The sequence below is a fragment of the Lipotes vexillifer genome, unplaced genomic scaffold (genome assembly GCF_000442215.2).
Source record: "Lipotes vexillifer unplaced genomic scaffold, Lipotes_vexillifer_v1.1 scaffold384, whole genome shotgun sequence".
Classification (NCBI taxonomy): domain Eukaryota; kingdom Metazoa; phylum Chordata; class Mammalia; order Artiodactyla; family Lipotidae; genus Lipotes; species Lipotes vexillifer.
Genome location: NW_006793498.1, coordinates 1,890,858 through 1,913,648, shown reverse-complemented (window position 1 = coordinate 1,913,648; position 22,791 = coordinate 1,890,858). Strand labels below are relative to the sequence as shown.

Genomic DNA, 22,791 nt, shown 5'->3' with positions numbered 1-22,791 from the left:
TCTTTCCCTGGCTCAGTCCTCTCTCATGGTCTTGGTGTACTTCACGCTGTTTCCTCCACTCACGTGTTCTTCCCCTTCCTTTCTCTTCATCCAAGTCCTTTCCATTCCTCCAACTAAAACCCCGTTCTCCTCTTTGAAAACTTACCAGACCACTCCAGGTCATTCTAGCCTCCAGTGTCATACTCTGAACAGTTGGTTTATTTTTTGAGAATTACTGATAAAATCTGAGGCATGGTGACATTTAAGCAAGACTAGGATTCAGATGTGAGCGATTCTGTCTGTTGTACTATCTTTGTGCCTTCCTGTCATATCTCTCAGTCTCTCTCTCTCTCTCTCTCTTTTTTTTTTTACTTGCTTATCTTTTCTTTCTTTCTCCCTCTCTTTAAAACGTGAAGACTCATATCCTAAGCATGGATGCACTAGAAAGCCGGGCTTTGGAGGAGGGCAACCAATAGATGGCAACTAGAAAACTAAAGCACCCAGAATGGAATGTATCCACTCTTTTCACAATCAAAACAAAGTAAAAACCCCAATGTCACAATCAAAAGAGAACTGCATTGGCTTCCCTGGTGGCGCAGTGGTTGAGAGTCTGCCTGCCGATGCAGGGGACACGGGTTCGTGCCCCGGTCCGGGAAGATCCCACATGCCGCAGAGCGGCTGGGCCCATGAGCCATGGTCGCTGAGCCTGCGCGTCCAGAGCCTGTGCTGCACAATGGGGGAGGCCACAACAGTGAGAGGCCCATGTACCGAAAAGTAAATAAATAAATAAAGAGAACTGCATTTATGAACAGAACAATTCCCAAAGGGTTGGCATGTTACAACCCCCCCAAAAAACTAGTTTAGTCAGTTCATCAAGGAAAATAATGACATGGTATAAAATAAAATAATTGGAAAAAATATATAGTATTGAGGTAGGAAGGTGATAAGAAATATAAATTTGGGAGGTGAAAAATTTAGAAACAATAAAGGCTATCTGAAGTTAGGAAGGAGAGAGAAAAACAGTGCTTGCTTAAGTCTGAAGAGAGGCAAGTTCGGTAGAAGCATTCGCCTTTTGCCTAGAAGAAACACTTTTTTTTTATAACAGCTGAGACAAAGCCACAAGGTGCCCACCTATAGCCACACACTGGGTTAGGAGGGAAGGTATCAAGAGCACATTTTAAAGGGTGTATTCAGGGATGTTGTTTCACTAAGGGTCCCATATTTGCAAAAATGTTTTCCCAATTAACCTGCTAAATCTGAAGGATAATGCACAGAAAGTATGGAGATGTAAAAGAACCCAGGAGAGGGACTTCCCTGGTGGTCCCGTGGTGAAGACTTCGTACTCCCAATGCAGAGGGCCCGGGTTCCATCCCTGGTCAGGGAACTAGATCCCACATGCCGCAACAAAGATCCCGCACGCAGCAACGAAGAGCCTACTCAGCCAAATAAGTAAATAAATAAATATTAAAAAAAAAAAAAAAAAAAAAGAACCCAGGAAAAAGAAATCCCTTTCCAAGCACATCACACAAATCTAAATGATCTAAGATTCTCGAATTTATTTCTCTGACTCGTTTGTCCTCCCATCTTCTTACTCTCTCAAAATCAATGTGAAAAAGGCACACAGAGGTCTTCTAAGACCCCCTTTACATTTAGGGGTTAGTGGTAACTTGTGACTATGTTTTTAACTTTCTGTGGTTGGGGGTCATTGACTCTCCTCCTCCCCCATTCAGTTTCCAGGGTCACTGGGTGACCCTTTACAAATCACAAGACTGGATTTGCTTTGCTTGGTCTTGATCCAGCTTCTTAATGATCCCTTCTGTTGTGTACTACACAGTTCTGTAGACACACCAGATAAAGTGGAGAAACAAAACCAGGAGATTATTCCCAGACCTTTTGCCAACTGATTTTAAACTGTTGCTCACTGCTGGTACACAAAACAAAGAGTAGACTTTTATTCCTGAGTCTTTTAGACTAGAAATGGGAGGGGGGTGGTTAATTTCTGGTCTTGTCAAACTCCTTTGTTCTTTCTTTGCCTCAGTTTCCTAATTTGTTTAATAGTGCTGTTCATAATTTTGTTTTCTTTACTAATTCTAATGCAAAATGCCTTGGGTATTTTCCCACCATTCCATCATAACAAAAAGAGGAGCAGGAAGGGGGCTTCCCTGGTGGCGCAGTGCTTGAGGGTCCGCCTGCCGATGCAGGAGACGCGGGTTCGTGCCCCGTTTCGGGAGGATCCCACGTGCCGCGGAGCGGCTGGGCCCGTGAGCCATGGCCACAGAGCCTGCGCGTCCGGAGCCTGTGCTCCGCAGATGGGAGAGGCCACAGCAGTGAGAGGCCACAGCAGTGAGAGGCCCGCATAACGCAAGAAAAAGAAAAGGGAAAAAAAAAAAAGAGGAGCAGGAAGGATATAGTATAACCATTTATAATCGTCTAGATCTTGCTTCCAGAATTTCTTTTTCTTTTTTTGTTTTTTTTTGCGGTACACGGGCCTCTCACTGCTGTGGCCTCTCCCATTGTGGAGCACAGGCTCTGGACGCGCAGGCTCAGCGGCCATGGCTCACAGGCCCAGCCACTCCGTGGCATGTGGGATCTTCCCGGACCGGAGCACGAACCCGTGTCCCCTGCATCGGCAGGTGGACTCTCAACCACTGCACCACCAGGGAAGCCCTCTTCCAGAATTTCTTAGTCTTCAATTATAGTGTCTCAAGAAACCTCTGACACTATGCCAGTTCACAGAGTCAACCCCACAGAGTTGATCCCTGAACCAGGGAGGCCCGGGGAGTTTAAATAAGCTGCTGCAAGTCACATGGCTAGCTAGGATCAGTACTCACCAGGACTGGAACCTAACTCTTACTATTTTCAATTGAACATTTAATTCATTTTCACTCTAATTTCAGAATGCCTAAGCCGACTCCTGGTTTAGGCTGGGTTTCTACCTCAGTCCAGTATGACTCTTGGAAATATATAATCTGAAAGATTCTGAGATCTTGGGATGTTTTGCAGGGAATTGTGGTCTGATTCTGAGAGACCTAACCCGCTCCTTGAGCATGGCCAAATTCCCCAGAAACTCAGACTCAACCTACTTTCTTCATGCTTGACTCAGGGCAGAGCTGCCGCAGCTGAAACATTCTCGAGTGCACCCACATCTCTGGTTGAATCAGGACACAGCCGAGTGGAAGATGGGTTCAAGATCAACCATTTGTCCAAAGGGCCATCTGTTGACACAGTCATTAACCCAGAAACATTGCAGGCCGTTATCCCCTCTTGAATTAGGTGAAAGCGAAATCTCTTCGAAACGTAATTTTGCTTTTTACCCATAATTTTAAAAAAAATTTTGGACAAAGCTACTTCATCATCGAATATTAATCGCAAATCAGTCCCGTGTGCTTGTGGATTTTGTCCAAGTCTACACGGGAGGGGAACATTCTGTTTTAGAAATGTGAGATGTATGAAACACAAATCTGCCTAGAAACTTCCTCCCAACTGCTCTGGGACTAGGCAGGGCAGCCGTTGACCTTGCGATGGCGGGGACCGGGGGAAGAAAGACAAGGCCAGTCAAAAGTCAGGTAACGCCCTTGGGTGAGGTCCGATCACAAGAAGTCAGATCACAAGGATAGAGAGCATTAAACATTTCTGTGCTCCACCGAGTCGGTTCCATAATAAAGTTAGAAAATGGAGGTGTGGAGGCCCCCAAATCCCACGGCCTTTAGGTTCTCGGTGCGGGCAGCTGGCAGGGAAGGGTCCGCCTGGCGCTGCCGGAGGTTAACCCATTATCCGCGACAGACCGGTAAAGTTCACCCGATTTTGCCACACAGCTGCAACATTGTGCACGGAGGTAAACTGGTTGGAAGCTAATTCAAAACTGCAAAATCCAGGCCCGCACGCAGGAGCGCCCGTCCCTTCCCGGCTAGATCTGTCCTCCGACCCGGGGAGAGGGCAGGGTCTGACTCCGCTCGGATCTGCACATCGGGTCCGCCCGCAGGACCCCACCCCGCCCTCCTCCGGCCCCGCCCCCTGCCCACCACCCCCGTCCGCCCTCCTCGGGCCCCGCCCCCGGAGGAAAGCGAACGGTCTCGGTCTTCGTCCGGGAGCTGCTAGGCTGCAGGGCTGGTGCTGCAGTATCCTCCGCTGCCGCTGCCGCCGCCGCCGCCGCCGCCGCCGCCGCTTAGCCGTGCTCGGAGCCCGGCCGAGGAAGCTACAGCCGCAGCCAGGAGCCCGCAGCCCGCGCCCCGAGCCCACCGCCGCCCTCCGAGGGCGCCCCAGACCGCGCCATGGTGAAGGTGACGTTCAACTCGGCTCTGGCCCAGAAGGAGGCCAAGAAGGGCGAGCCCAAGAGCGGCGAGGAGGCGCTCATCATCCCCCACGACGCGGTCGCCGTGGACTGCAAGGTCCGAGGGCCAGGGGGTCGGAGGAGTGGGCGCTGGGCCCGCGGGAGAACTGCGAGGGGCCGGTGCGGCTCTGCGCCCGAAGCGGCGCGGGGCGCGGGACAGAGTCCCCGAGAGGGCCGAGCTCTCCCTTTTTTTGGGCCGCTCCCCTTGCTTGTACGGCTCAGCTTCTTTGTAAGAAAGTGCGTGTGCGGAAAGCGGCGCCTGCCGCGGGATAGGGAGCTTGGGAGGCCTGCGGGGAGGAGGATTGGAGAACGGTGCGGAGTGCACGGTCGTTGGTGCAGTCCGGGAATGTGCCCGGGGCCAGGACTGGGTTCGGTCGATCTGGAGACCGGCGGCGGCACGCAAAACAACAAAAACAACAGCGGAGTTTGGCACTTCCTCCCAGTATAATGTGCCTAAAATGGCTGACATCATTACAAGCCTACACCTCTATCGCTTCCTACTTTCGTTTCTAGGCTGAACACCCCTTACACTAAGTCCGGCTACTGTAAAAGCCTGTTAATTTTAAAAGCATTTTCTTCTTTACCTCCTCTTTTTCCACGGCCCTCGGTATTGGCAGGTGAACTTCACCGTGGAGTCTGGGGAGGGAGGGGGGGCGAGGGAGCGGGCGAGAGGAGAAAGCAAGGTGACGATCTGCTCAGAGTAGGTTCTGGCTGTTGATTTTATAATTAAAACGATTATTCCCTGTAAAGATGGCTAATTACTATGTGGATGTCTGTGTAAAACCGACAATTGACTTTTAAATGATATCAGTATCTTTACGAGAGTCCCTTACACTAAGTGAAACTAAACGTAACAAACTTGTCTTACGTCCCTTGTAAAATTGTCCTTTATTTTACAAAATCCCCCTTTTAGCCCTAAGCAAAAAATCAGGAGAGGGACCATGATTGTGCTAAGTTTTAGTGGTTTACAATAATTCTCATTTAAGGTATGATTGTAATTGTCTCAGAAGTTGAATAAAAAGGAAAAGACTCACAGCCTCTTTCTACGAGATCTTCTTTAGGCTGCAAAATTTTAATCCTGTAGAAATTAATTGTAGAAGTTATTTATGTTGCGTAATTTTTAGTTTTTTCGTTAGCATTTTTCAAGACCTGTTATAAGTAGGGTAAACTTAGTTCTAACTTTAAAAAAACTAATAATTTGTGCAAGTATGAGTAATAATCGTTGTTTTTTACATGATCTAATTACTACTACTGGAAATTACTACTACTGGAAAACACACTGTAAAAAATGTTTGAAAATACAACGTTAATCTGGATGTGCCTGTACTTATTTTTTGGAAATGTTCTAGTTAAAAACAAACGTCAGGGGTTGACTTTTAAATGACTGTCTTGCCTTGAAATAGGAAGTGGACTGATTCCCTAAAAGGAATTAGAGTTTTGGTATTGGTATTCTTTTCCTGAATCCGTTGTAAACCGTCTTGATCTTAAGAGAAAATGTTTGGAATCCACAGAGGATAATTCCAGCAGCAAATTACTACCTTAGCTCTATGTTTATCTAACATTCATTGTACCTAAAATAAGTTGATAGTCAAGTACTCAGTCATAACAGACTGAAATACGTATATAGAGATTAGATAGATGTTAATCCTATTATTTGTCTTTTTAAAAATCCTATGAACAAATATAACTCCTCCTATTAAAAAAGAGAGAGGGAGAAAGGATTGGATGATGTCACTTCAGATGGCTTTTCCCTGTTCCTGTAGTGAAAGAGATGTGAAACTCTGGACAAAAATCAGAAATAATTTGCTGGGCAGCTTTAAATCTGACTTTTGGCATTAACTGTCATTTCTGAAATGGTGACCCTGTTTTCAGATTCTCAGAATTTCTCACAATTTGACCGTATTCAAATATTATGGTCATAGCAGCAGGAAAAGAAGTAACCATTCATAGCTCTGTGCTATGTTTTCTGTTTCTATTTTCTCAGATCCCCATAGCCAAAGAAAAATACTGGAACAAAGCTGTGAGGGCCAGGGTCTTCCTTTGTAACCACATAGCAGTCATGGATGAATTGGCAGATACAAAAATGACTAATTCTTTTTCTAGCTTTAAGCTCAAAGACTTCTTAAGTGAGTGACAGAATACTGCTCTACATTAAAACTAGAATCCTTATAATCAGTCACTTAACAGTAAATGAAAACCTTACTTAATAACAGACATTTGTGGAAGATCTCGTAGAGCTGGGTCAGTGATTCCTTAATGGTCTCTGGCTCCTTGGGGTGATTGTGCTGGGGAACTACTGAGTTTGACTCTCTGGATTCTGCACAGAATCAGCCTTCCTATGTTTGCCTGGGGCATTTCCTTGCCTGGTTGGCGGAGAGGATCCAGTTTAGCTAGTTAATGGGCCAGAACTCCTGAACAAGAATTTTGAGTATCTTTAACTCTCCTAGACCACGATATCCCGAAAACCATTGTTTCTCAAAATGTACACTTAAGGGTCACCTGATATCATCTGGGATTCTGGTTTTAAAATGCAGATTCTTCAGACCTTATGCCGGAAGAATTCTTACCACTCCAGTCAGCTGGCTTATGTAACACGCATTCCAGTACTTTTACACTGCTCCTGTCCTTTGCTATTTCTTTATCTCTTTTCTCACTGCTGGGTAAGGACCCTCTGGAAACAGCTCCATTGTCCCATTTTTCAATCTTGTCTTTTCAGTAGCTATTAATCCCAGCAGCCATGTCTATTGATTATATTACCTCAACTAGCTTTTGCTATTTATTATTCTTGCCCTGTATTTTCCCCTATGTTTTGTGTAATAGAGGTGAATTTGAAATTATATGCATGTTTTATGTTAGAGGCAGCAATTCATTAATGAATGTTTGTGTTTCTACTTTGAACTTTGGAAAATTGTTATATATATGTAAATATCAAAGAAAATACTTAACGTCCCGAGTCGGAAGTCCCAGTTTTGTCATTACACAACTACTTGATCTTGGGCTTAAGTTTTTAGATTTCTTTTTGTGTAAGATGACAGGGTAGGAGCAGATGGTCTGTAAAGGACTCTTCCAGTTTTAAAATTCTATGAAAATGCTAGAATTACATAATTATATTTGGCAGGAATCAAATTGTTTTAACTGTGAAAAAAAATAACAACTACCTCCTCACCCTAACCAGACTGTTCCCTTTGTTCCTCCCCATGTTCAGCATGTTACATTCCTTCCTTATATTAAGTAGCCATGGGTCACAGAGAAAGGAGATAGATAGAGGTATTATGTAATATGCTCAATTTTCATTTTGGGTTACCTCACTGTAGAACAGTAGTTGTCAATAACAACTTCTGTTGTCATGCCTAATTAGGAAGTGCCTTTCCCGATCTCAGGCGTCAAAGAAGCTCAAGTTTCCTTCATAGGTATCCGTGCAAGTTGTTTTGCTGATAAATAGTGTTGCCTCTTCTCTGCTGTGCATCGTAGTTGTAGTTGCAGACCTCCTTAAAAGGAAAAGTAAAATGCTCGTGGAGCGGAAAAGATGGGGCAGGATGGAAGCCTAAGTGAAGGACTGCTAACCCAGTAAGTTCTGAGTTACCCGTCACAAAATGGCTACTTGGATCCTAATTCTTTACACTTTCTGGCATTTCTGTTTGCATAAACAGGACTGGTAATTTTGCCTTTTGGTGGCAAAGGCACCACCAAAGGTGGTGCCTTTGGTGTTGGTGTTCATTGTATTGTGTTCATTGTATTTTCTGGTTTTGGGGAGGTAGAGGGGAGAAGGAACATAAAATATGATGACATTTACTGAAATGTTTTGATGTTTACAGAAGGGATGGGGAGCTTGGTTCCCTTTAACAAAAGTGGGTATGATTACCTAGTTGTGTAACTTAGGTGTCTGTAAACAACATTGGCCAGCAAACACTTTACAGTCACTGCATTTTAGTTCTTCATGAGGATATTGATGTCTGAAGTGAAGGATTAGTTCTGGGAGACAAATTAATTGCCCCTGTGCCTACCAAGTGACTTGGCAGGACCTCCTGTGTACACACGCCTCACGAGCTGCTGCAGCTGCAGAGGGTGGACAAAATTGCATGTCGTGCAGTTGGAGGTTACCTGCTTGGGGTCTTCCCAGTGTCATCTTAAACTTATTTTCTCCGGACTAGATAGAAGCAAGTATATTATCCTTGGCAAAATCATAAACCTGTAAGACGTTATGGAATATCAGCTCTGCCATATAAGAGGTTTAAGTGAATGGAAGTATTATTTTAATCAGAAATCTCTCTTGAAACACATGGTACAGGCCTATTTAAATTGATTTAGAATTTAACTTTAGAAGTTTTCATTATGTATTGCTAAAGCTTGATGTAAGGTGGGACATTTTATTTATTTGTTCTCTCATACCATAACTTAAATATCTGGAGTGTCTACTTAAAAGTCATTTTCTTTTTTCCAAAAGGAAAATACTTTTTGAATTCATGGTATAACTAAAACTTCTTGGACTCCTTTGTATGTCATAGTGTCAGTAGAGGAAGAGCCAGAAAAATTTGTGTCTTTTCAAAATGACATCAGTGAATGCATCCTCTTAAACTTTTCGGTAAACTTGTCACTTTTTATTAGAGCTTAGACTAAAGGAGTTAAGGACTTTGCCATCAAAGGACTTTTCAGGCCATAACTGCTGCCTGTTAAAGGATTTGACAGTGCTGAATTTCTGAATGTGGTGGTCTTTGTCAAAATGCTGTAGAAAGTAGCAACACTGGAGCTATGTTTTCAAGAAGCTTATGTGTAGAGTTATTTCCTTGGCTCTCATTTTCTTGCACAGAGCTTAACAATGAAAGTTTTATATGGTAGGCAACTGAAAGTTGAAAATTAGAAATTTTATTATAGATATGACACTAAGAACATCATTAAAAAATCATTTAATTGTGATTATCCCTTTTAATCAGTATTTATGATACGTGTACGTAATAGCTTTAAAGAAATCTACAGTATAATCCTCTATTTTATGTGTTAACCAACAATTGAACAAAATTGTTTTTAAACAATTGAAGTTTTTTTTTAGCTCTTTAATTGATTAGAGAAAAAGAAAGAACTTAATGAAGTATTTCTATAATTCTGCCATTTGGGGGAAAAGCAAGTAAGAATAACAGACTTTTTATTCTTATGCAGAAGACTTTCAATCTTGAGTTTCAGAAATGAAAAAATTACTATTTTTATGATAGAGGGATGTTCTAATTTTTCATTTAATATTTATCTTTTAATGTTGATAAGTTTCTAGCAGTAATTATATGACTTTAAGCTAAAATATATTTGTCAGAAGAGAAACTAATGTTGAAATTAAATTTGCACAGTTTATAAATCCTAAACATTTTCAAGTTAAACATGTAGGGAGTTTATTTGGGAAATTGACACTAGGTATGATGTTAGGTATTTAATACTTTAAGATTTTGAAATATTTGCATAAGCCTTTTTTGGCATAGTTGAATTTCATACTTTAAAAAATGAGAAGTTTTTATGGAGTTTTGTATATTTGAATGTTTTAACTTTTCATGCCAAAATTACTTTTCAAGACTTAAATGTTTTGCATAACGAGTTAAGGATAAAGCATAAATCTTAGATTGTTTTCTCTGCTTTAAATATGATTATGATGTTTAAAATTATTTAATATAAAAACCAAAAAGTAAGTTGCATTGTTAAGTAAATCACTTACTGCAATGTCCAGAAGAAGAATCCTCTTTATGCTGGGAAAAATGACTTTAAGAGTTGGTCCACCGAGGTCTGCAATTTTTATTATTTTTTTTAATTTTTATTTATTTATTTAAAATTTTGTTTATTTATTTATTTATTTTTGGCCAAGCCGCATGGCCTGCAGTATCTCAGTTCCCTGAGCAGGGACTGAACCTGGGCCACTACGGCAGTGAAAGCCCAGAATTCTAACCACTAGGCCACCAGCGAACTCCCTAGGTCTTCAGTTCTTAAAATTCATTTTGTCAGCCAGTCTCTCTAGTATTTCTTTTCTGCTATATATACCGTGTCAGTTTTTAAAATTTTTTATTTTATAGCTTTCTCTTCAATCTATTTTATCTTGCTTTCATATTAGTGCCAGGAAAAAATTTCCCAATCCCATCTAGGGCAGTGCTAGGCATGTTAAGCAGAGACGGCAAACTCAATACTCCTGGGCCCAAGCAAATGATATAGTGAAGCTAGGCTTTTTTTTCCCCCCCATGTTAAACAACTTAGAATATTCTTCATTTTCATCGAAAAAAAAAAAAGGATTCAGTGTTGCTTGATCCTCCAGTTTTTAAAGGCAAGCTACAATCAGGGTTTTTATTTCAAACTTGACTTTTCAGTATTAACAACTAATTCAAACCAGAATTTCAGGCAGAAACACTGAAGACTGACATAGGCCACCATTTTACAGTCTCCTTTACAGTGGAGAGCAGGGCTGGCAAATTATGGCCCAGGTGTCCAAATTGTGGCCTGCTGCCTGTTTTTGTATAACCCATGATCTAAGAATGATTTTTTTATATTTTTAAATGGTTGGGGGAAAATAATCAATTTCTCTCGTTTGGCCTAGTTCCCTCACTCCAAAAAGGGGTATAGTTCAGGAAACCATACTGTCTACTTATTGAGAAGTCAGACTATGCAGTTTGTGCTTTAGGATTTAGATCCTGTCTCTAGTGTTAGTTTGGATAAATTATTCCAACTCTCTGTTTCTCCATCAGCTAACTGGGAAATATGATAATCTGTAAAAAATTGATCACAATGCCTGGAACAGAGTAAGACTGAATAGCTATCAGCTGCTATTATTACCACTACATCTTTTTTTTTTTAACAATTCAGACTTTTATTTGGCACTACTACGTCTTAAAGATTTCTGGAAGTAGACTTCAAGATAGAAGTAGAAAATTAATGAAGCATAGCATTTATTCATTTTGTATTGTTTTTTATAAATTAATAACCTCAAACTTAACACTATTTTCACATAGTGTTAGATCCTACTGGCAAAAGTTAATATTGTTACCTGGATCTGATAACTTGGGCAAGTCTGGAAACCTTCCAAGCCTCAGTTTCCTCATTTGTAGAATAGTATAGTGGTACCAACCTTATAGTGTTCTTGTGATGGAATTAACTGTCCCTAGTTCATAGAAACTCAATTAAATGTTAGTGCTTTTCCCCATCCCCATCTTTTAAAAGTCCCACTTTTCCTCCCCTCATCATGCTTGTTTTGGAATATTACTTCTTGTGTTACCATTACTGCTTATCCCTACCTCACATGTCAGTTATATAACAAGATTGTTGCTAAATAACACCCTGTTTCCCCAGGGTATTCTGGTGAGGAGCTGTTCCTGCAACTTAAAAATCCTTAGCATTCAGTAGCTATGTCCATTTTTGTATAAAAGTATATTTCTCATTATGTAATAGATGTTGATAGAATTTTATAAATCTAATTTTGGATTTAATCAAAGTATTAATTTAGTTTTAAAATGCAAATACTAGTCCTGCCCTATCTCTGAGGAACCCACTTGTTTTTTTTTTTGGAACCCACTTAAATTAGTGGTTCTCAAACTTTTTGGCCTCCGGACCCCTTTGTACTCTTAAAAAATTGTTGAGGACCCCAAAGAGCTTGCTTTTTTTATTTTATTTTTTTTTCCGCGGTATGCGAGCCTCACTGTTGTGGCCTCTCCCGTTGTGGAGCACAGGCTCCGGATGTGCAGGCTCAGCGGCCATGGCTCACGGGCCCAGCCGCTCCGCGGCATGTGGGATCCTCCCGGCCTGGGGCACGAACCCGTGTCCCCTGCATAGGCAGGCGGACTCTCAACCACTGCGCCACGGGGAGGCCCCTGTCTTATTTTTATTATGAAAATGGTTTTGACATTGTGGATCCCTTGAAAGGGTGTCCCTGGAGCACATTTGGAGAACTTCTATTCTAAGTACTTGCTGTTTCATGGTTTTTGTTTTCATTTGTGTTTTTTGCAATTTTAGATATTACCTACTGGCTTCCTAATATGGAAAGTGAATATTTAGCCTTTTCTATATATTTACATGGTATATACATAATCGATTCTCCTAGTATAGTTATAGTAATGTCTGGTTAAATTGATAGTCCATGGTTTTATTATAATTGACACAAAACTTACACAGAGTAAGTAGTAATGCAGTATAACTACTAGTTAATGTAGTTATACTGCATTACATTGGAGTAAGTAGTATAACTTATTCTATTTCCTTTTTTGTACAAAACCATTTTTATTTCCCCTGAATTTGGTAATTGACTTCTTGGGTCAAGGGGGAGGATTGCTTAATTTTCTATGTATTGCTAATTCATCCTGATACTCTCTGATAGCAGTATAATTGCCTTTTGTATCTACAAACTTATCAGATAACTTACCGAGTTCCATATTTTTCTTGGCGATATTTCATTTGTCATTTTTCAGTCTTTCCACCCAGACTAGTATTCTAGGTATGTTGCTACACACATGTCCTGAGAGTAATTATTATCCTGGAATTGTTTTGCCTTTGCCTCCATCCTAAGTTGGATCTTATGTTTTATAAATCCAAGAAAAAGCATCTGAGCTCAATTATTTTTTTAAACTTTACTTGTCTGAGAGTCTTTACTCTGTCTTCACATTTAATTGATAATTTATCTGGGCATAAAATTCTAGGTTAGCGATAATTTTCTTTCAGCATTTTGATGGCATTGCTCCGTTATCGTCTAGTCTGATGCCATTCTGATTCCTGGTTCTTTGAATATGACCAGTTTTGTTTTGTTTTTCCTCTAGAAGCTTGAGATTTTTTTCCTTATGCTTTCAGCTTTCAAAATTGTTATTGACATACTTTGTTTTCTGTAAGTTCCATTTTCTAGCTTAAGGTTTATTTATTTATCCCTTTACTATCACTCTGTTGAGCTTTCAGGAGGAGGTAAAGATAACCATTTAACTGGAAATCAGTAATAGAACTTTCAACTCAGCTGTCTTCATAGCTTTAAGATTTATTAGAATATTTTCTTTAACATTAAAAATGGGCTTAATGATAATAATAGATAATAATGGAAACTATGTGCATTTTTATTAACACCAGTTTAAGGTCAGACAGGATGACCTAAAAAGAGGCATCTTCTTGTCTCCCTTTTTAATGTTCCAAAATTTTCTTCTTCTTGAGTAATTTTAGAGACAACTCACTCACTACCAACGTCATGGTTTTTGCTTTGTGGCTTTATTCCTCTAAGTTAGGTTCATTTTTGTAACAATATCTTGCCTTTTTCATTGATTTTGAAATGCTTACATGCTAGTGTGCCTGAGTTATTTTTCTTTATTGTTTTTCCTTCATGTGCATACGATTTTAATACTTTTTGTTACTATGCTTTGTAATTTGATGAATAATAGAGAAAAATTCTATTAATTTTGTCAACATGTTAATAACACGAACACTACTGTTGTAATGGTTAACACATAGTGCTTACTGTGAGTGTGGCTCAATTTAAGTAAACCTATTACGATAGGAAAAATCTGTAGAAACTCAGGCTAGGCTATGTCGTTTCTGGTTGGATATGAGTGTTATCCAGTTGTAACATGGTATCACGTCACTTATTACCAGAGTTAATTTGCCTAACCTATTATTTAGGTAGGTCATTGACCTAATAGCTCCATGATTTTCCTTCCCTAAGGTGCACATGGAATCAGATGATATTCAGGCCTTATTTGGTGATACCGCACAAATAATTTTATTTAACTTCTCTGGGCCTCATTATATTTATCTGTAAAATGATGTGTTGGACTAAATGAGCTTTCCTGGCTCTTTCATACAGGAGCTTTTCTTTCTGAGAAGTACACTGATCACATTCAGAGGCACCTACTACTGCATGGCCAGACCATATACTAGGGATTTAAAATACACTAAACACCTCAACCTTCAGGAGGCCCCTGGTGTAACTCAGAGAGACCAACCATGTAAACCAAATTAATCACAACCTACTTAAACATCTGTGTCTGTTTTCATAAGAAAACAACCCCCTGGATCCAAGGGTAAGGAGAGTGGTAGAATAAGGGAGCAAGATCAAATGACTGTTGAGTGTTTATTGTACATGCATTTGGTGCTCGGCATAGGTTCAAAGCACTTTTTACATGTTCACTGTAGAGAGACAAATATCTCTGATCTCAAGAACTGGAATTATTTTTTCTAATAGTCATTTTATATAACTTTCAAATTGTTAAGCTTGGATGGGAGATGTAACTTTCCACATTTGAATTACTTTATGTTTTTAGAAGAATATACTTGGAATTTTCTCTGCAAAAGTTCTGCATTTTACATGGAATGACTCATTTGAATACAATTGTATAGTTATCTCGTTGAATGACATTAAAATCCAAGATTTATACAAAAATGAGTCCAGAACAGGTTTGCTTTTTTCCCCCTCTAATAATTTTATGATGAATTATAGAGTAGAGCCTTCCTATCATACTTAAAATTTTTAGGAAGATGGTTGATATTCTTATTAGGAACAATATGAACTCATGAGTCAGCCAGTGGCAGAAGAAATCTATCTTGACCAATTTATCAATCCCTAGTAAAGGCTGTTATTAACAGTAAATATCATTTGTATATAATGCTGTTGTTTAATCTCACCAATATGAATTGGAAAACCTGATGACATTTCATAAAGTATTATCATTAGTACACTACTCTTCAGTGTAGATTGAATAAACACTATATTTAAGTGATGGTCATCTTTTAAAATATTAATAATTTGGAAAAAGAATAGAAGACTCTTAAGGTATTCCTATATTAATATTCTGCTATGTACCAGATACTCTGCTTGTCCCTAATGTTGTAAAAAGTGATTAAATTACAATCCAGCACTAAAAGCATTTACAGCCTAATTTTTTTTTATAGTTCTGGCCTATTTTTTTTTTAAACCTAGGCATGTGCTAATTTTATATAATGCCAATAATTTGGTTCAGATTTCATATTTCTCACAGTAGTGAAACTGTTATGCAATGGCTTTAAAATTTTAATTTTTTTATTCCTGTTTTGCTGCTTGTGTATCATAGGATTTGTTAACAAAAAAGGACATTAATGAGAAATTCGTTTTGTAGACGTTGTAATTTCATTTATTTTAATTTTTAAAAATATTTATTTATTTTATTTATTTATTTTTTGGCTGCGTTGGGTCTTGGTTGTGGAATGTGGGATCTTTCGTTGTGGTGCGCGGGCTGCAGAGCGCGCAGGCTCTATAGTTGTGGCGTGGGCTTAGTTGCCTCCTGGCATGTGGGATCTTAGTTCCCTGACCAGGGATCGAAGTGGTGTCCCCTGCATTGCAAAATGGATTCTTAACCATTAGACCACCAGGGAAGTCCTGACATTGTAATTTTAGATTAGTTTCTCTTTTTAAAAATCTCTCCCTTTTCCAAGTGTAAAATAATGCAGTAACATTAATATCCATATAATGCCAATCACTTGGAAAGCTGCTCCCTTTTTGCATTTCAGACATAAGATTTCTCATGTGGACTTTCTCACCGTAGTTGAGATAGTATCAATCTTACCTGAAAAGTCAAATGAGAAAATAAAATTCAGATTACTGATTTAAATGAGCAAGAGAAAATGCAAACAAATGTTTGGTGTCTTTATAGATTTGTAGCTTCTTAGCCATAGATTTTTGTGTTTTACATATAGCAGAATGTATTTGGTAATGAATTACTGCTATTAATGGTGAACAGGTTGCTGGTTCATGTCTTTTTGTTGCTTTTTTCCATGCTGGGAAAAGAAAACTAATGTAGAAGCCAGCTGAATAGAACATGTAGCAGTGGCAAATGGATGGCACTAGTACCCTACATGATGGTAATCAGTTGGAACGATTGCCTGTGTAAGTTCTGTGGTTCAAAGAGTATAGTTAGGAAAACATTTTGGAAATTTTTTTAAGTAGATCTTAAATGATGACCAAGGTTTTTATTTTTGAATTCTTATTGGAATAGGAAGTCATTTTCTTTTCCTCTCCAGTAATGCCTTTTTTAATTGGCCTTTTCATTATTTTGCTGTAGATTGCCTTTTTGTTTGTTTGTTTTTTTAAGGATGAACATATTTTAAGAGTTTATTTGTAAGCAATTTTAATTAATTTAATTTAATGAGTATATATATATATTTAATGATGAGTATATTTTAACAAAACAAGTTAAATTTATTTCTGTGCATCAATAAAGTATTATGAAAGGAAAAAAGAAGGAATATTAAAAAAATGAAAGGTGTAGATTACTTTTTATTGGCTTTACTCCAAGAAGATACCTGTTTCAGCTTACCTTTCCCAGCTAAGTCAGATGGTGGTGGGAATGATACTAATAGCTATCACTTACTTAGCACTTACTATTTACTGTGTGCCAAGCAGTGATCTAAATACTTCAGTTGTATTTCCTCATTTAATCCCCACACTAACCCTATGAGATTGGTGCTATTATTAATCCATTAATGATGAGGTGATTGAGACAGAGAAGTTAAAATACCACTTGTCTGTCTGTTTCCCATCCTCCAAAATTTTGAGATTTCTTGTCTGCTATCAATCTTTTCATCCTTATCTTTCTTAAAAGTTTATATCTTTTTCATCTTCTTCAGTATCATTTAATGGGCTCTTAGGAAAAAACACTCTCCTTTCTCCTCATAAGTTGGGAAAGGAGAGGAATTCGAATATACTGGAGTATTAGTTACATACTGAAGTTTTCAGCCTTTCTAGCTTTATACTGTTCTGTTAATTTTGACAAATACGTGCACTTGTGTAATCACTGTAGTCAAGATGCAGAATATTTTCCTCACCCCAAAATGTTCTTTAATATCACTTGGTAGTCAGTCCTGAGTCTCACACCTGTCCCAGTTTTCTGTTCCTGTAGTTTAACCTTTAGCCAGAACCTCATACAGATGGTATTATACCGTGAGTAGTTTCTGTCATTCTCATTGTTTCTGTCTGTCCGGAGAACTTGGTGTTGTCTGGAACGTCTTTTATTCCCGTAGCTCTTGGACTGTGGTTTTTCTGAGCTTGTCCAATCCCAGCTTCTCTCTGTCACCATTTTTGGTTTGCTTATGCCATTCATGCTTGGATTTGTTCTTTGCAAAAGAATACCTGTTCTGTCACTTAAAGGATTCAGCTGCTTTATTCACCGTATTAATCCAGTCTCTAAAACCCAGAACTCAAAATCCTTTTATATGGAGTAGTTTAAAATTAGGTTCTCAGAAGGAAGCATACCCAGTCATAGCTGGAAATGAAGATCAAGGTTCAAAACCAAGCAACACTGTAGAAAAGTACTTGGTATGTTTGGTCTTCACTAGGAAGAAAAATGATGAGGGAGGTGTTGAGAAAACAAGAACATTGATGAGAAATCTGTGAAAATTTGAATTATTATATATATTTTTAATGTTGGCAGCTAATTCTGTATTTTGTAGAACAGTGTACAGGCCAAACAACACATCCGTGGGCAGCTGGCCTGTGCATCCCCTATTTATTGATATTACTGAATGTGTTTTTAAAAGGACATATTTCTAAATAAATCTATTTCTGAAGGTTCAGTAGCTTATGCTACTCTGAGTTGAATAAATTGTATTGGTTCTTTTCTGTATTTCTGTTTTTAAATATAAAGTGTTTTATGCCATCTCTTTTTTTCTTTTTCTTTTTTTGTAATACGATTTTTAACCCTAAGAGATATTTTCCTCTTTAGTATTCTGGTTCCTAAAGTGGTGGTGTTGCATTTGCTCTAATAATGCAAAATAGTATGTCTGGGAGCTCTGAAAAAGTGTCTCTTCATTCATTCTACAAAGAAGGCTTGCACAGAGATGCCAGAGGACGTGAAGTGTGAGTTGTTAGTATGGGCACAGAATAAAAATTATATGAAAACGCTTGCATTTTGTCTGAGTTAAGTTTATAATTGAAGCACATTTCCTGAAGCCTCTTAGGGAACTGACTGAGGTGACCTAATTCTTAACTAATTGAAGTACCAGAACAGAATTTACTCTTCACTTTGCTTAAGATATAATTGGTTAAGTAATTTTATTATCATATGATAAGATTTATTCGAACCAGAAATTAGTACAGTGCAAGAGTAAGAACGCTTTTGAAGCCACTGCTTTCTGTACCTACTGTTCAGGGGTGATTATAGGCCAATGTGTGCTTCAGCGTCTTCATTTATAAACTGGGGTAAAAACTTGAGGTTTTAGGAAGATTAATGAGGTGATAATTGTACAGCACCTGTGGGAGTTCTTTTACCTTACCAGCATCATTTAAGGTGCACCAGTTTTATTGCAGTACAGGGGGAGGAAAAGTCTATGACTTGTTTTAAATTAGGCCAAGTAAAGTTATATATCCCAGTGAAGTTGCTCTTGTTCATGAGTGGTTTTCCTTTTTCTTATGATTTTTATGATTTTTGTTGTTAATTATGAAATAATCCAAGCATATAAAAACAAAGAATTTGTAGTACCATTTATATGGTTTTTTCCTTTTATGTTTTTTAAGTCTTCAATATATGGTGGTTTTTTTTAAATTTTTTTACGTTAGCATTATGTTTCTGAGATTAATCTCAAAATCAACAGTGCTAGTTGGGTTCATTTAGACTTTAATTATATGAACCCATAATACTTTATTCTTTACTTGCGGACATTAGGGTATTTCCAATTTTTTTTCTTAATGACCATTCTACAGTAATCATTATTGAGCCTCTTTTTGTGTACAAAAGTGTTTATCTAGGGTTATGTTATTAGGAATGGAATTACTGGGTCATAAGATATATGTATCTTTAATTGTATTAGGTACTGCCAAATTGTTATTCAGAACGTTTGTACCAGCTACTGTCTACTGTGCAAAAGTCCTCAATTCCCATTGTTCCACACTTTCTCCAGCACTTGGTGGTGTTAGACTTTCTTTTATTGCCTGGTATATAGGAACTCAGTTGGTATTTTTTTCTCTCATTCCCCATATTAAAATAAAATTTACATGCAGTAAGATGCACCTATTTTATGTGTACAGTTTGATTGAATTTATGGTCATTGTATAAAGTCATGTATCCACCACCATAATCAAGATATGAAACATTTCCATCACCCTAAAAAATTTCCTCATACTTCTTCCATCTTCCTTTCACCGTGACAGCCACTAAGCTGTTTTTAGTCATAGTTTTTCCTTTTCATAGGTAGTCTTCTGTGTTAAGAGTTTTTTTCACTATAGTGTTTTTGAGATTCAGTATGAATATACCACACTTTATTTATCCATTCGTCAGTTAGTGGACAGTTGTGTTGTTTCTGGTTTGGGGCTATTATGAGTAATGATGCTAGGACTATTTATGTGTAAATCTTTGACTCAGTTGATTTTTAATTACTGATCTTCAGCAATTTTGCTGAACTCTTAATTAGTTTGAATAATGTGACTTTCTCAGATTTTCTACATAGACAGTTATATCATTTGACATAATCACAGCTTTGTATTCTTTTTTCTCATCTTTTAATCAGTTCATGTTCTATCATTTGTGTACTCCCTAGGATCTCTAGTACAACGTTGAATGAAAACAAAGAATCAGTTTTAGTGGGCATTCTCATATTCCTGACTTGAAAGGGTATGGTTTAATTCTGAAGTTTCACCATTAAATATGAGGTTTGCTGTAGATTTTTGATTATTAGCCTTTTTCATGTTAAAGAATTTCACCTCTTCTGGTTTGCAAAGAGATTTTATTATGAATGGGAGTTACAATTTATCAGACGCATTTTCTACATATTGTGAGATGGTCATGTGGGGTTTTTCTTAACATGTGGCTTTTTTCTCTAAGTATACTCTTACAGGTTTTAAACTTTAATCATTTAAAGTGCATTTTAAATCACTTAGGTTAACAACATTTCTATCTTCAATATACTTTAATCCCTTCTCTGTGACTCAGACTGTAACAAGGAATGTCATTTATTTGTCATGCATACTATTAATTTTGACTGTAAATTGCTTAAGATTTCAACCATGTCTTAATCACGTTTGAATTTCCCACAGGATCTAGCACAGTACATTGCAAATAACAGGCCCTTAATGTTGAACTGGGCTGCGTGCTTAGGGCTACTATTCTTTGCTAAAAAGCCACAGTGCGTCATAAATTCTGATGTTGCCCCCACCTTTCATTGTCACGCTGGCTGCTGATGTGTAACTTTGGGGTCATTAAAAAAATAAATAACCAAGCTTTTAAAAATTTTTTCTACATTCTACTCCCTCATCAAATATTAGTTGAGTGCCAACTAAGTGCCACGGTTGGCTTGGTGCTACCATCCTAACCTTATAGAAATTTAGAGAAAAAAAGAGATTAGACAGACTTTGAAGACCTGATACCTCTTTTATGAAATAGATGATTGTGGTGCGTGGACTTTGCGTCTGTAATTTGGAGATTCAGACTCTTATTTCCTGATTCTTAAGCCATGGTTCACGTGGTTGAGGTGCTGAACAAATGACCTGTGAGTACATGAGGTATTTTATAAGTTAGATTCTCTTGAGAAATTTAAAATTTTTGTTTTATTGTCATAGTCCTGAGATGTGATTTTTGAATGAACATGAGAATTCAGACTCCGTAGCATGTTACACAAAGTCCCTTTGTGACCTGCCCCAGTAACCTCTCCATTCTCGCCCCTGTACCCTTCACCACCATACTGGGCACTCCAGCCGTACCACATGTGACCCGTGGAATGTCATACATTCTGGCCCCATGATTTTATTCATTCTTTGCCCTACACGTAATGCCCTTTCACTCTGTCTTCTGCATGGGTCATAAGTATTCGTCCTTCATTCTCCAGTATTTTCTCCCCTGGGAAGTCTTCTCCCAATCAGCCCTTCTTCTGTGCTTTTTACTTTCTCCTGTTAGAGCCTATGGCATATTTATGTTTTTTGTATATTTGTTTTCCAGGCTGATCTGAGCGATCTCTTTCTTGGCAGAGGCTACATGCCCAGTCCTAGCACAGCTCTTGGCACATAGTGGACGTTTATAATTTATTCTTGAAAATATTGTTTGTTGACCTGCTAAAAATGGTAGAGCAAAAGGCCTGGACACAGTTATCAGTTTAACCTTCGGGGCTGCATATTCTTTTACGAGTGTCTGCCCATGCTCTTTGGCTATCCCTTTAAGCGCTGCTGGTGAAGAGAGCCTGCCAAACGGTGTGTGTTGTACACACATTTGACTATCTCAGCAGCTGATACCAAATGTTTAGAAATGACTATTTCCATTTGTCATTCTCGTCTCCCCACCCTGCCTCCACCCTAAAATTAATGATGCTAGGAGCTGTTTCTCATCTCAGACAAGGGCTCAAGCAAAACACTACATGTACTTTATCATTCGGGTTTCATAACACCTTATGACTCCTGTGGAATTCTGGTAACTTTCTGCTCACAGATGGGTATCTTGTATGGCTTGATAAATTCCTCGAGGTTTATTCTCAGTACACACTACTTCCTTGCAGTGTACTTGTTGTCTTGAGTGTACATACCATACCTTGACAGGTATGCCTAGCAAAGTGTGATGCTCTCACAGTGTTTGAGCCAGTCCTTAGATTGAATGGCATTTTTTCTACAGTGTTAAATTCTGTGCTTAAACCTCAGCCAACCCAAGCACCTTAAATTGTTCTTGGTTGGGTGGGACATCTGGGCTTGGGCTTTTCCTCGGTAGTATCAAGTTAAAATTCCTTATCTTAGAATTGAAAACATAACCTTAGCTTTCATTCTTTCCTCACTGATTCTTGCTTCAACCGTATCCAGCATTGTTCATACAGGTTTTCTTCCTAACTTTTAAGTTATATCCTATTTATCTATGGAGGTGTAGGTCAAGTCTACTTTCTCCCTTAATCCATCCCATATTGAGTTTTCCAAGTAAAGGATAGAGTTATATACTTGAAGGGCTGTACACACATACTACTTACTAGATCATCTCTTATTATGTTGGTTTCAAGTCAACTGGAGCCTTTCTTTTGCTGTCTGTACTATTTCTTGAGCCACTGGTTATATAACACCAGCAGCTAATCTCATTTGTTTGTCAGCTCTTTGTACATGAACATGGGCACAAATAAGAAATCAGCTATAACTCTGAAGCGACAGTAGAGGGCCTGAGTTAGAAGGGCAAGGAGTGTATCTGACTGAATATCCTGACCGTAGATGATGTTCCAGTGCTAAATCATTTCCTTGAGGGGGGTCAAAATCAGAATTCTAACAGTCGTGTGCTAGTTGTATTGTCTCTTGACTTAATAAGTTTTTCTTACTAAATCTTTCCTCAGTTTTCTTCTGATATCTTAAAAATGAAGAACTTTGGGCTTCCCTGGTGGCGCAATGGTTGAGAGTCCGCCTGCCGATGCAGGGGACGCGGGTTCATGCCCTGGCCCGGGAAGATCCCACATGCCGCGGAGCGGCTGGGCCCGTGAGCTATAGCCACTGGGCCTGCGCGTCCGGAGCCTGTGCTCCACAGCGAGAGAGGCCACAGCAGTGAGAGGCCCCGTGTACCGCAAAAAAAAGAAAA

At 38.8% G+C, this 22,791-nt stretch overlaps 1 protein-coding gene across 1 annotated transcript in view; it reads left to right on the top strand.

Moving 5' to 3' along the window:
- The first annotated feature begins 4,043 nt into the window (after positions 1–4,043).
- ITM2B (integral membrane protein 2B) overlaps positions 4,044–22,791 on the top strand; it is a 25,382-nt gene continuing 6,634 nt past the window's right edge. The window contains exon 1 of the mRNA XM_007466439.1: positions 4,044–4,367. Coding sequence (XP_007466501.1) covers positions 4,251–4,367 — 117 coding nt within the window. The 5' untranslated portion in view covers positions 4,044–4,250. The remainder of the gene's footprint in view (positions 4,368–22,791) is intronic.